Source organism: Scyliorhinus torazame, chromosome 17 (assembly GCF_047496885.1).
Source record: "Scyliorhinus torazame isolate Kashiwa2021f chromosome 17, sScyTor2.1, whole genome shotgun sequence".
NCBI classification, from domain to species: domain Eukaryota; kingdom Metazoa; phylum Chordata; class Chondrichthyes; order Carcharhiniformes; family Scyliorhinidae; genus Scyliorhinus; species Scyliorhinus torazame.
In genome coordinates this window covers 69,011,366-69,026,078 of record NC_092723.1, presented here as the reverse complement: position 1 = coordinate 69,026,078, position 14,713 = coordinate 69,011,366, and the positions used below count along the sequence as shown (strand labels likewise).

Sequence of the window (14,713 nt, the reverse complement as noted above, 5' to 3'; positions counted from 1 at the left end):
CCGTGCGCTCAATTTCAGGAATGGGATTCAGGAAGTGTTTACCTAGTTGCTGTGTGATCCTCCCCCATTACGTGAAGTAGAATAATCAATTTTTTGAGATGAGCATAAAGTTCTGTTTTATTTTGAAATGGGATGGATTTTCTTTCTTGGTTCCTTGGTTTAGGAAAACGTATGCTCACCGACGCTTGAAGTTTCTTAACTCTAAGTTCAACCTGCACGAAATGCTGAATGAGATGGAAGAGCTGAAAGAAGTGAAGAGCAATCCTCACAGAGATTTCTACAATGTTAGAAAGGTAGAGTGCTTGCTTCTTTTGCTCAGAATCCCTACAATGCAGAAAGAAGCCATTTGGCTCGTCGAGTCTACACCGACCCTCTAAAAGAGCATCCTACCTAGGCCCGCTCCCCTGCAACCCTGTAGCCCCACCTAACCTGCACATCTTTGGACTGTGGGAGGAAACCGGAGCACCCGGAGGAAACCCACGCACACACGGGGAGAACGTGCAAACTCCACACAGACAATCACCCAGTCTGGCATGAACCTGGGTCCCTGGCGCCATGAGATGGCAGTGCCAACTACTGTGCCTCCATGCCTTTACCTTGGTGTATAATACAGCAGTGAACACATGTGCCTCACCCCACTGCTGTCTCTGAAGTACATTTACTGCGTTCTCCCGAGATTCTCAACCGTCACTGATTGATGCACTCAATACTTTCTGGTCCCATTGAGTAAGAAAGGAGACAAAAAGTAAATAGAAGTGCAGTGAGACAGAAATAAACAAAATGGAAAGCTTGAGAGAGGGACCGACATGAAAGATAGAGAGGGACACAGGACATAGATTGGGATCGACCCAAAGTAAAAGAGTGACAGAACTGGAAGAAAAGAAGCAGGACCAAGTCAAGGAGGAGAGAAGAACGAATAGACCATAATAAATTAAGGCCAAAAAGTGGAAAGAGAGGTAAGGAGGAGAGAGACGGGCAGCAAAAATGACATGAGAAAGAAAGGGATAAAAGTGGAGAGAGAGAGAGAAACAATAGAATCTCTACACTGCAGATGGAGTCCATTCAGCCCATCAGGTCTGCACCGACCCTCTGAAAAAGCACCCTACCTAGGCCTACTCCTCCACCCTATCCCCATAGCCCCACCTAACCTACACATCTGTTGACTGTGGGAGGAAACCGCAGCACCTGGAGGAAACCCATGTAGGCCTGGGGAGAAAGTGCAAACTCCACGGGCGGGATTCTCCGACCCCCCGCCGAGTCGGAGGATCGCCGGGGGGGGCGGCATGAATCCCGCCCCCGCCAGCTGCCGAATTCTCTGGCGCCGGAGATTTGGCGGGGGCGGGAATTGCGCCACGGCGGTCGACGGCCGCTAGCAGCGGGCCCCCCGGCGATTCTCCGGACTGCGATGGGCCGAGTGGCCACCCGCTTTTTTTTTTGCTGGTCCCACCGGCGTAAATTAGAGTAGGTCCTTACCGGTGGGACCTGGCGACATGGTCGACCTCCGGGGTTCTCAGGGGGCGCCGGGGGATCTGGCTCCGGGAGTTGCCCCCACGGTGGCCTGGCCCGCGATCGGGACCCACCGATCCGTGGGCGGGCCTGTGTCATGGGGGCACTCTATTCTTCTGCACCGGCGGCTGTAGCGGTCCTCCATGGTCGGTGCAGACGAAGCCCTCCGCGCACGCGCTGGGATGATTCCAGCACATGCTGGCGCTCCCGCGCATGCGCCAACTCGCACCGGCCGGTGGAGGCCCTTCGGCGCCGGTTGGTGTGGCGCCAAGCCCCTTCCCCGCCAGCCGGCGCGGCGCAAACCACTCCGGGGCCTGCCTAGCCCCTGACGGTGTGGAGGATTCCGCACCTTTGGGGCGGCCCGACGCTGGAGTTGCCCGCCCTACCGATTACGGCAGAATCCCGCACCACAAGTCACCCAAGGCCGGAATTGAACTTGGGTCCCTGGCGCTGTGAAGCAACAGTGCTAACTACCATGCCAAAGTGCCATCCAGATAGCCATGTTTCAGCCTTGTCCTCTAAGTGCTTCTTCAACATAGTTCTTATGGGTGTTTTGCTAGGTAATAGGGTATTTTGTAAATCCGACTTTGTTTCCTCTTAGCCCCTTCTCCTCTGTCATCTGATCAGGCCATATTTCACTTCTCTCCCCTCAGGATTGCCCATCAGTGCTAATGCTATCCTAGTACCTCATTGCAGCTCTGCCTTTCTATTTTCCAGCTATCATTCCAGGCTTGAATGTTCCTGGGAGACCCCCATAACTATTCTCCCTGCCTTTCTTGGTCGTCCCTGTAGGGCCCATCAAAGTTTCCAATGCTGCCTGCTTACAAGCAGCAATGCTAAATGCCCTATCCTCCTATCTTGCTGATCCTCCCATATAGTGCTCTAACTGGTGACTCATCTCGCCAACTAGCTTCTTCCCTATTCCTTAACTCTGTCCTGATTAAATGGCTGATTACCCAAGCTTCCTTCCTGATCTTCATGTTAGCTGACTTTGCAAATGGGCCCCTGCCACTGTCATCACCATATCTTTCCTCAAAATATCCACCTTAGTCACTGCTCCATCATTAATGACGTTCTCCTCTTCAAAGCCCTTGAACATGTTGTAACCTCCCAAATAAGTGTGAGCTTCCCTGTAATTTTTTGAATCTCTTTAATCAGGTTTCCTCCGCTGCTTCAGTAATGCAATAGTCTTAACCAAATTCACAAATTCCATCCTCTGTGATTGTGACATTAGAATTATAGAATTTACAGTGCAAAAGGAGGCCATTCGGTCCATCAAGTCTGCACCGGCCCTTGGAAAGAGCTCCCTACTTAAGCCCACACCTCCACCCTATCCCCGTAACCTTAACCTTTTTGGCACTAAGGGCAATTTAGCATGGCCAACCCACCTAACCTGCACATCTTTGGACTGTGGGAGGAAACCGGAGCACCCGGTGGAAACCCACTCAGGTACGGGGAGAACGTGCAGGCTCCGCACAGACAGTGACCCAAGCCGGGAGTGAACCTGGGACCCTGGAGTTGTGAAGCAACAGTATTAACCACTGTACTAACTTATTCCTACTCATCTTCTTCTGCCTCTCTGTGGCCTGTGATTGGCCAACCAGTCTCCTCCAGTACCTCCCCTCAATTTTAGAGCCCAATAGTTCTACATTTACAAATCTAATTTTGACTAGAGGACCTCCAGCGATTATTCTTGCCCCATTCTTCCATCCGTACCTCTATAGTCCCCTAGAGGCTCTGTCACCCGAACCTTGACCCCCCTCCTTTTCTTCCTCTGCATGTTCCTGTCCCTTGGTGATGTCATCTACTGGTTTGCACGTGTGTACCGATAACTTCCAGCTGCACCTTGCCCCCACCTCTCGCCATCCATTGAAAGCCTCTGCCCCTTAGGCTGCTCATCGAGAATTCCATGTTCTCCAAAGAGTTGCTGTTACCTCCAGCTAAACATGAGTGGCCCATTGTCATTGCCCACACCACAAACTCCATTTCATTGCCACCGATCCCAGCCCTTACCCCAGCCACTGTCTAAGCCTGAACCAAGCTGCCTGCAACTTCAACGCACTACTCCAGCCCCAACGCACAAGGTAGACTGGGCAAAATGGGTCTACTTCGCTCAAAAACAATTCAACGATGAACAGCCTACTTGCTGTGATGTAGAAGCCAATGTTGCTACTCCAAAATATTTTCACTCATTCTCCAGATATTCTTGACTCTAACAGTCTTTGCTTTAAAATACAAGGTGAAGTTCTGAAGGTCGAGGGTTGGTGCCGTTTAAATTCTAGATTGGCCTCATCCATTTTCTTGCTCCTTTAAATCTTGGTGATGTCCTGCACCATGAGCTTCAGACTTTAACACACGAGAACATCTCTAAGTCATGCCCATCTGCATTTTCTCTCTTCTCAGGTGGATACACACATCCATGCGGCAGCCTGCATGAATCAGAAACACCTCCTGCGCTTTATAAAGAATTCCTCAAAGCTGGATCCAGATCGTGTTGTCTCAACCTGCAAGGACCAGAAGCTAACTCTGAAAGAACTCTTTAAAAAGCTGAAGCTTAATGCTTATGACCTGACAGTCGATTCCTTGGATGTGCATGCGGTAAGGGTACTCAGTTACAATTGTCATTTAAAGAAGTGTGGTTTGGGAATAAGGCTATGGGACTGTAGCCCATATCCCTCGATCCACTCTCCTTTTGAGTGCGTATCCCGTGTGGGTGCATTGGAGTGCTGAATTTACCTGATACTGGTATTATTGGGAGTGAATAGCAAGGCCGAGACACAGAACGTTAAGGTGCAGCGGTTACAGCACTAGATGCCATTTCAAATAATAACAATCACTTATTGTCACAAGTAGGCTTTAATGAAGTTACTGTGAAAAGCCCCTAGTCACCACTTTCCGACGCCTCTTTGGGGAGGCTGGTACAGGAATTGAACCCGCGCTGCTGGTCTTGTTCTGCATTACAAGCCAGCTGTCTTGGCCCACTGTGCTAAACCAGCCCTCTAGCCTGAACTCGTTACTTTTTGTAACAGATTTCCTGTGGGATTTCTCACAGGAGGCCTGAGCTCAGTTGTGGCCTTTGGCTGTGGACAGGGAATGGTGCTTAACCTGTTCAATCCTTTAAAGCTACTGTTGCAGTACTTCCTTTGATCAACGTGTCTAATGAATCAAATCTGTGTAATTGTGTCTATTTACTAACTTGCATGAGTTTTTAGATGAGGTGACAGAGAGGATTAACAAAGGTAATGCAGTGGCAGGCACAGTGGTTAGCACTGCTCCATCATGGCATTGAGGATCCGAGTTCGGTGCTGGCCCCGGTTCACTGTCCGTTCTCACCCCCGCAACCCAAATATGTGCAGGTTGGTGGATTGGCCAAGCTAAATTGCCCCTTAATTGGAATTTTTTTTTTCACAAACTAAAAAAATAAGAAAACATAATTAATTTAAATGAAGGTAATGCAGTTAATGTGTGAGTCCAAGAACTCCCAAAATGCACTTGATAAAGTGGCACATAACAGGCATGTCAGCAATACTAAAGCCTGTGGAATGAAAGAGGCAGAGGCAGTATGGATATGAAATTGGACGAGTGACAGGAAACAAAGAGTTGTGGGTGACCGGATGTTTTTAGCTCTGAAGGAATATAATCAATGAAGATCACAGCAAACAGATTGTCTGGTTATTATTACATTGCTGTTTGTGGGAGCTTGCTGTGCACAAATTGGCTGCTGCACTTTGTACATTCAGCAATGACTACGGCTGGGATTTTCCGCAGCCATTGGTGGCAGGCATCGCTGACGAGAAAGTTTGGAGAGTGGCCAAAAGTCCATTAACCTTCTAGCGCTCTCCAAATTTTCCCATCTTATCCGCATTGATGCCCACTGATGGCGGGGCTGGATAATCCCACCCTACAATTAATTGGCTGAAAATTTGTTTGGTAGTCACAAAAAGCCCCATGAAAATGCATGTCTTTCTTTTTTTGTTTGACATCTGTAACAAACCAGGGCAACTTGAAGTTCAGCAGATGAATTGTGTTGAATGTCACAGTATGGTCAGGATATTTCAAATATCTCCCAAGGATACAGTTCACTGTGAGACAATAAGGCTCTGATAAAACACTGGAGCTTTTATAACATGTTATCCAGACCACTGATGTGAACAGGTCAAATTCTGTTTTAATCCATATTGTCCAAAAATTTGCAGTCAGTGGCATTTGTTGCTGACCTTTGAACTAAGCTACAAACCTAATTAATGCGATGGTGGGTCGAGAACTTCAACTCAAAGGAGAGAGGATTGCCTCGTGGTATGGACCTCAACATGGCCCTATAGTATTCTCTGGTGTGGAGCAAGGACAGATCATGTGGTGTGTGATCGGGAGCCATGCCCAAAACAAGCTGTTCCAGTGCCTGTCACGTAAAAAGTCTTGAAACCATAGATCTAATCAGATTAATTTGATCAGCATCACTTTACAAAGTCATAAATATTTTAAAAGTCACATAAGTCATTTTTAATGACATGTACATTAAAACATTTAAAAAGTCTGGGCGGCACCTTGATGCAGTGGTTAGCACTGCTGCCTCATGGCGCTGAGGACCCAGGTTCAATCCCGGGCCCGGGTCGCTGACCGCATGGAATTTGCACATTCTCCCCGTGGGTTTCACCCCCCAACCAAAGATGTGTAGGGTAGGTGAATTGGCCACGTTAAATTGCCCCTTAATTGGAAAAATTGAATTGGGTATTCTAAATTTACCAAAAAAAAAATTTAAAATCTGATGAATTTGTTTAAAAAGTGATTTACAATAAAACATTCAAGTTATATAAATCTTATTAAATATTTGAGAAGACCTGAAAAGTTTGATAAATCATGATAAAAAGTTATGTACAGTCTAGTTTCTCACTACTACCACGCCTTGCGTTTTATTCTGCAGGGTTAAGACTGACACTGTAAAACCTTTCAAGCAGAACAGATTGTCCCAATGGAACTTCCAGATTGATGCGCTACAGCGTGCTCTCTGGAAGTTGCTGAGCTCTGTATTGTGTAATGGTAGTGAGTGCCGGAAGCTTCACCATCATTGTCCTTTGCAAATCCCAGCTGTTATTTCAAAATTTTCTAAAATCAGTGTTTGGGAAACAACTGCTAATTTCTCTATGCAAGTGGTAAACCATTAGTACAAATATTGGAAAAGCACAGCAGATCAGGCAGAATCTGCGAAGAAATAGAAGTTGGTTGGATGACATTTAATTTCAACGTCTGATGCACGGTTAACAAATACGCACCGACTTTATGATTGATTCAGTCATGAACACTCAATTTACTCAATTTGTTAAATGATGCCAATAGTTCTGAATTTCCAATGAGCACAAATGAGAATGATCAGAGAGGTCATTTCAGAGGACTGAATCAAGCAAATTGAGGGGCGTCATTCTCCGACCCCCCCGCCGGGGGCTGCCGTGAATCCCGCCCCCGCCGGTTGCCGAAGTCTCCGGCACCGGCGATTCGGCGGGGGCGGGAATCGCGCCTCGCCGGTTGGCGGGCCCCCCCGCTCGATTCTCTGGCCCGAATGGGCCGAAGTCCCGCCGATAAATTGCCTGTCCCGCCGGCGTAACTTAAAGCACCTATTTACCGGCGGGACAAGGCGGCGTGGGCGGGCTCTGGGGTCCTGGGGGGGGGGGGGGGGCGGGGCGATCCACGGTGGCCTGGCCCGCGATCGGGCCCACCGATCCGCGGGCGGGCCTGTGCCATGGGGGCACTCTTTCCCTTCCGCCTCCGCCACGGTCTCCACCATGGCGGAGGCGGAAGAGACTCCCTCCACTGCGCATGCGCGGGAAACTTTCAGCGGCCGCTGACGCTCCCGCGCATGCGCCGCCCCGACATGTCATTTCCGCGCCAGCTGGCGGGGCAACAAAGGCCGTTTCCGCCAGCTGGCGGGGCGGAAATTCCTCCGGCGGCATCCTAGCCCCTCAATGTTGGGGCTCGGCCCCCAAAAGATGCGGAGCATTCCGCACCTTTGGGGCGGCGCGATGCCCGTCTGATTGGCGCCGTTTTGGGCGCCAGTTGGCGGACATCGCGCCGATTCGGGAGAATTTCGCCCGAGATCTTCCCTGAGAAACAGGTACATTTTAGTTATACTTCACAAAGAGGCAGAAAGGAGGGGAGCTGTGTTTTAACAACTGTTAAAGGTTAGCAATTTGATTCAGAGAAATATGTTTGGGTCAGTTTTGGCACCCAGACTTAGTTGGCTGAGCTGACTGCTGCCTGAGCACCTCATCCTAAATCTTTACCAGCAGTCAAAGTGAGCACTGAGATATCAGACTATAACAAAGACCCACTGGTTCATGAATATTCTTTAGGGAAAGGATACCCTGCCACCTTTACCCAGTCTGGCCTACATGTGACTCCAGTCTCTACACTTAACCCCACTGTAAAATAGCTTTGTAATATATTCAGTCAGGAAAATTGGTTGCTGAGTAATGAGTGCTGGTCTGGTCAACAACGTCCTCACCTTGAGAATGAATAAAAACCCAAACATGGGATATAAAGTACAGAAACTAATAAGTTTGAAATTATTTACTCAGGGTCGTCAGACTTTCCAACGCTTTGATAAATTCAATGCCAAGTACAATCCAGTGGGTGCCAGTGAACTCCGTGACCTTTATCTGAAGACAGAGAATGCCATAGATGGAGAATACTTTGCCCATATCATCAAGGTAATGTGATATCTTTACTCAATAGATTTGTTTCCACACAAATTTCTGAATCCTATCTCGCACTAAGTCCCATTTATTTCTTGGCTGCTCAACATGGGTTTCCTGCTTCTCAAAATATCAAATTTAAATCCCTTACCTTCAAAAGCCTCCAAGGCCACACTTCCCCCATCCCTTTCGGTGCAACTTCCCGCACTCATCATTCTTTGAACTATGGCCCATTGTCCATTCTCCCTCTCTCCCTCCATCCCAACACTTGTGACAGACTCTTCAACTCCATCACCTGTGAATTCATCACCTCCATGGCCTGAAAAATCATCAACTCCATGCTCTATGAATTCATCAACTCCATGTTCTGTGAATTCATCAACAACATGGCCTGAAAATTCATCAACTCCATGCTCTGTGAATTCATCAACTCCATGGGCGCGATTCTCCACTCCCGCGCCGGATGGGAGAATCGCCTGGCCCGCCAAAATTTCCCGCGACGCCGGTCCGACGCCCTCCCGTGATTCTCCCAAGCGGCAGGAACGGCCCCGTCGAGCTCCGCGCTGTGCAGGCCGGAGAATCGCCCGAGACACCCAAAACGGCGATTCTCCGGCACCCCTGCTATTCTCAGGCCCGGATGGGCCGAGGTCCCGACGGCGTGAACTGGGGTCACGCCGTCGCCGTTCACACCTGCTTTTTAAAGTCGTCAGCCAGTCGTGCTGGGAGGGGGGGGGATGAAGGAGTGGCGTGCAGGTGGGAGGGGGGGGTGAAGGAGAGTGTGGATGGTATCGTCCATCCGCGGATGCCACAGGTCAGCCGCCCTGATATGGCAGGACGGTGACGAGGACACGGCCGCAGGGTGCGTGTGGCTGATGGGCACAGGAGAGTGGCACACTGGTGAGCTGTACGGTGTGAACTGACCGTTGGGCGCAGACAGTGACCAGGTGTTAGGCTGGCTGCGTGTCTGCAGCGCGAGCAGGCCACCGGGGCACACAGGTATCCCATGCAACCCGGCTGACGGGGTGTGGAAGAACCTCCGTGTAACATGTCGTTTCTCTGCCCCCCACCACCCTCCTGCAGGTCACCATGTATGCCAACCAGACAGCGATGTTCACTGCCGTGGTTGGAGCAGCAGCTCTCGAGTTTGCCATCCGGCAGCGTAGAGTCGGATGGCCCACAGTGGCTGCAGATGCAGCGGCTGCCGTTTTGCGTCGTCGTGAACCTCAACGGCGTTCACAACGGCGCGGCCACTTCGGTGCGGGAGTGGAGAATCGCGCCCCATGTTCGATGAATTCATCAACTCCATCACCTGTGAATTCATCAACTCCATGGCCTGTGAATTCATCAACTCCATGCCCTGAGAATTCATCAACTCCATCACCTGTGAATTCATCAACTCCATGGCCTATTAATTCATTAACTCCACGCTCTATGAATTCATCAACTCCATGCTCTGTGATTTCTTCCCTAAACAGGTTTTTGCCCATCTTTCTTGAAACCTCCCTTTTGACCAGTCACCACTCCTGATGACCCCATAAGCTGTTGATTCTAGCTGTATGTCAGTGTTTTAAAAATCCTGAGGCTAAGTGTTGACGCTGTCGTAAATGCCGTCGCATTTTACGACGGCGTCAACAGGCCCCCAGGATCAGCAATCCTGCGCCCTCCAGGGGGCCAGCACGGCCCTGGAGAGACTCATGCAGCTCCAGCTTCCGACACCGGCGTCAAACGGGCGCCACGGGTCTGCGCATGTACGCTGCGACCAGCGTGAATTCGCGCATGCAGGCTAGTTTCCTTCTGCGTGCCGGCCCCGTCGCAACATGGCGAAGAGCTACAGGGGCCGGCGCGGAGTAAAAGAGGCCCCCACCAGGAGACGCCGACCCGCCGATCGGTAGGCCCCAATCGCGGGCCAGGCCACGGTGGAGGCCATCCCCCCCCCGGGGTCGGACCCCCCCTCCCCCCCCCACCAGGCCGCCCCCTCAGGTTGGACGGCGAGGTCCCGCCGAGTAGGACCACATGTGAACGGCGCCGGCAGGACTCGGCCTAACTCGGCGGACACTCGGACCATCCCACGCGGAGAATCGCCGGTGGGGGGGGGCTGCGTAGAGTGGCCTTCGACCGCCGCCAATGGCGTTGATTCTCCGCTTACCGGAGAATCGGCGGACCAGTGTCGGGGCGGCGTCGCGTGAATCGTACCCCACCCCGGCGATTCTCCGACCCAGCCCGGGGTCAGAGAATCCCGTCCACTGCTGTTCAAACACATTGAAAGGTTCAAAGATACCCTGATCACTACCTGTTTTCAGAAAGAATTTGCCCCCTTCTTAAATGGGTTGGCATCCATTAACTTGCCATATCCATTTGTGGAGATTGTGTTTTATATGAAAGGCAACATAATCAGCAAGTTATTTTCAAAGAAGTACATTGTTAAACATTGCTTTATCAGAAAATAGGAACAGGATTAGATTATTCAGCCCCTTGAACCTGTTCCACCATTCAATTAGATCATAAATTACCCTTGTGACCTAACATCTTTGCCCCCAATCCTTTAATATTTTTAGCTACAAATATCTTAAATGTGTGAAATTAACAATTGATCGAGCATCAATTTCAGAAGAGAGTTCCAAACTTCTTCCTTTATTCCTTCATGGGATGTGGGCATCTAACTGGACTACACAGGGTAGATGCAGGAAGGATGTTCCTGATGGTGGGGAAGACCAGATCCAGCGGTCACAGTCTGAGGATACGGGGTAGACCATTTAGAACTGAGATGAGAAGAAATCTCTTCACCACAGTGGTGAGCCTGTGAAATTCGCTATCACAGAAAGTAGTTGAAGCCAAAACATTGTAGGTTATGAAGAAGCAGTTAGATATAGCACGTGGGGCGAAGGGGATCCAAGAATATGGGGGGAAGACGGGAACAGGCCTTTGAGTTGGATGATCAGCCATGATCACAATAAATGGCAGAGCGGGCTCAAAGGGCCGAATGGCCTTCTCCTTCTTCTGTATTAATCTATAAGTCCTGTAGGACTCTCTACTTTTCGAATGAACAGTTTGTGATTGGGCAATGGCTGTCAGTGATACTAATGTTATCTCTGTATTGTGGCAGGAAGTGGCGTCAGATTTGGAAGATGCAAAGTACCAACATGCGGAGCCGCGTTTGTCTATTTACGGTCGATCACCAGACGAGTGGACTAAGCTAGCATCTTGGTTCATCATGCACAGGGTCTACTCTCCCAAAATGAAATGGATGATTCAGATCCCCCGAATCTAGTAAGTTGTAAACTGCTGGAGGAATGAGGATCAAAGCAAAATACACAGACCCTGGAAATCTGAAATAAAAACTGGATAAACTCAGCAGTGTGGTGTTGGGTGTTCTGACACACAGATGAGCCAACACGGTTGTATATGGTACAACGCTATTTTATTTAAACTTACTATGTACAGTTTTGTCTTGACACTCTGCACGTGGGGATTCCCTGTTTGTGATTTTGTAACAGCTCTTCTCCGTGTCTTTGTCCCCAGACCTACTGACCACCAGGTGTCGTGCTCGTGCTTTTTATGTGGTTGGTGTTCTTGTGTGTGATTGGTTGTGGTGTTGTGTGCTCTGATTTGCCTGTTGGTGTGTCCATCATGATGTGTGTGTTTGAATATCATGACAAGCAGGTCTGGCAGCATCTGTGGAGAGTGAAACAGAGGTAACATTTTGAGTCTGTATCAGACTGCAAACGTTAACTCCGTTACTCTCTCTCCACAGATGCTGTCAGACCCGTTGAGTTTTTGCAGCATTTTCTGTTTTTAACTCAGAGTTACATGGGTCTGGCTAGACCCTGTTACAGACAGGCTGCTGATAAATGATTTGAAAGAGGAAGGGCAAGGATTGGACACAAGGCACCCCAAAGGGTGAAAAAGTGAGAGAGACAAAGTAAATTAAAAACTTGTGTTTAGAGAGGTCTGTGCTTAGTCAGTCCCCAAGAGCGGAATGTTCCAGTCCCAACAGCAGTGGGAATCTTGGCGGATAGGGATACTTAATTTGGCGTGAGTTGAAAAATCAATTTCCCAATGGCAGGACGAACTTTAGGAATTAAATTCCAGGGACATTAAAAACAGGTTAAAAGGTGGGTTAAAGGCGGGTTGAGCTTTCCAAACAGCGAGGTCGGGAATCCCTTTTGCCTGCATCAGCAGGTCATGCATGTTCATTAAAACGCCACCTCACTGGGACTAAGCTTCCCCCTCCAAATTAATTTTCCTGCCATTGAGAAAATAGAAGGTTAACTTGTACAACTGTACATAAGTGGCATTTTTGTTTGCACTGAGTGCTGCATTTGGTGCATTTTGAGTGCTATAGTAAAAGTTTGGTGACCGAGGGAGTATAAGGCTTCATTTTTATCTAAAGTTTAGTCTTTCTTTTATTTAGTTAATTAACTTAAAAGTTGCTGTTTGGTTTAGAAGAAGGTGAATTTTCAATCAGCTTTAAACAAGTTTCTACTTGTAGGCACTTGCAGCTGGAGCTTGTTAATTAGTTAATTGGATTAGGCCAGTTTTCAGAGGCTAGATTCACAGTATAAAAGTGATCCCCTACAGTGCAGACTTTGTTTGCACTGAGTGCTGAATTTGGTGCATTTTGAGTGCTATAGTAAGAGTTTGGTGACCGAGGGAGTGCTGAATTTGGTGCATTTTGAGTGCTATAGTAAGAGTTTGGTGACTGAGGGAGTGCTGAATTTGGTGCATTTTGAGTGCTATAGTAAGAGTTTGGTGACCGAGGGAGTGCTGAATTTGGTGCATTTTGAGTGCTATAGGAAGAGTTTGGTGACTGAGGGAGTGCTGAATTTGGTGCATTTTGAGTGCTATAGTAAGAGTTTGGTGACCGAGGGAGTTAGGTGAGGCGGGAGTAAGGTGCTCCTTTCATTTTGTTTCCGACATTTCCGCAAAGAGTGAGAAGAGAGCCAGGAGTTTACAGAAAGTGTAGCTGACTGGGAGCAGAGTCGGAGGGCGGAGAACTAGTTAGTCCACAGGGCAACTATATTCTGTCAGGTAAGAGGGGATGGAGGCTAGGCCAGTTGCATGCTCTTCCTGTAGGATGTGGGTGGTGAGGGATACCACCGGTGTCCCCGCTGACTATACCTGTGGGAAGTGCACCCAACTTCAGCTACTCAAAGACCGTGTTAGGGAACTGGAGCTGAAGATGGATGAACTTCGGTTCATCCGGGAGGCAGAGGGGGTGATTGAGAAGAGTTACAGGGAGGTAACCACACCCAAGGTACAGGACAAGAATAGCTGGGTTACAGTCAGGGGGAAAAAAACAAACAGGCAGACAGTGCAGGGATCCCTCGTGGCCGTTCCCCTTCAAAACAAGTATACCGTTTTGGATGCTGTTGGGGGGATGACCTACCGGGTCTCTGGCACTGAGTCTGGCTCTGGGGCTCAGAAGGGAAGGGGGGAGAATAGAAAAGCAATAGTTGTAGGAGATTCAATGGTTAGGGGAATAGATAGGCGATTCTGTGGTCGCGAGCGAGACTCCCGGAAGGTATGTTGCCTCCCGGGTGCCAGGGTCAGGGATGTCTCGGATCGTGTCTTCAGGATCCTTAAGGGGGAGGGGGAGCAGCCAGAAGTCGTGGTGCACATTGGTACCAACGACATAGGTAGGAAAAGGGGTGTGGAGGTAATAAACAAGTTTAGGGAGTTAGGCTGGAAGTTAAAAGCCAGGACAGACAGAGTTGTCATCTCTGGTTTGTTGCCGGTGCCACGTGATAGCGAGGCTAGGAATAGGGAGAGAGTGCAGTTGAACACGTGGCTGCAGGAATGGTGTAGGAGGGAGGGCTTCAGGTATTTGGATAATTGGAGCGCATTCTGGGGAAGGTGGGACCTGTACAAGCAGGACGGGTTGCATCTGAACCAGAGGGGCACGAATATCCTGAGAGGGAGGTTTTCTAGTACTCTTCGGGAGGGTTTAAACTAATTTGGCAGGGGAATGGGAACCGGATTTGTAGTACAGCAACTAAGGTAGCCGATATTCAGGACGCCAAAGCGTGTAATGAGGCAGTGGGGAAGGGAACACTGACAAAGGAGAGTACTTGCAGGCACGGAGATGGGTTGATGTGTGTATACTTCAACGCAAGAAGCATCAGGAATAAGGTGGGTGAACTTAAGGCATAGATCGGTACTTGGGACTACGATGTGGTGGCCATCACGGAAACTTGGATAGAAGAGGGGCAGAAATGGTTGTTGGAGGTCCCTGGTTATCGATGTTTCAATAAGATTAGGGAGGGTGGTAAAAGAGGTGGGGGGTGGCATTGTTAATTAGAGATAGTATAACAGCTGCAGAAAGGCAGTTCGAGGAGTATCAGCCTACTGAGGTAGTATGGGTTGAAGTCAGAAATAGGAAAGGAGCAGTCACCTTGTTAGGAGTTTTCTATAGGCCCCCCAATAGTAGCAGAGATGTGGAGGAACAGATTGGGAAACAGATTTTGGAAAGGTGCAGAAGTCACAGGGTAGTAGTCATGGGTGACTTTAACTTCCCAAATATT

The 14,713-nt window shown here is 49.2% G+C and overlaps 1 protein-coding gene across 2 annotated transcripts in view; it reads left to right on the top strand.

The window, feature by feature from the left end:
• Positions 1–14,713, top strand: part of ampd1 (adenosine monophosphate deaminase 1 (isoform M)) — a 92,909-nt gene that overhangs the window by 46,572 nt on the left and 31,624 nt on the right. For both annotated transcript variants that reach the window (XM_072480571.1, XM_072480570.1), the window contains exons 6-9: positions 164–293; positions 3,910–4,104; positions 8,076–8,207; positions 11,296–11,459. In XM_072480571.1, the coding sequence (XP_072336672.1) occupies positions 164–293; positions 3,910–4,104; positions 8,076–8,207; positions 11,296–11,459 (621 nt within the window). The remainder of the gene's footprint in view (positions 1–163; positions 294–3,909; positions 4,105–8,075; positions 8,208–11,295; positions 11,460–14,713) is intronic.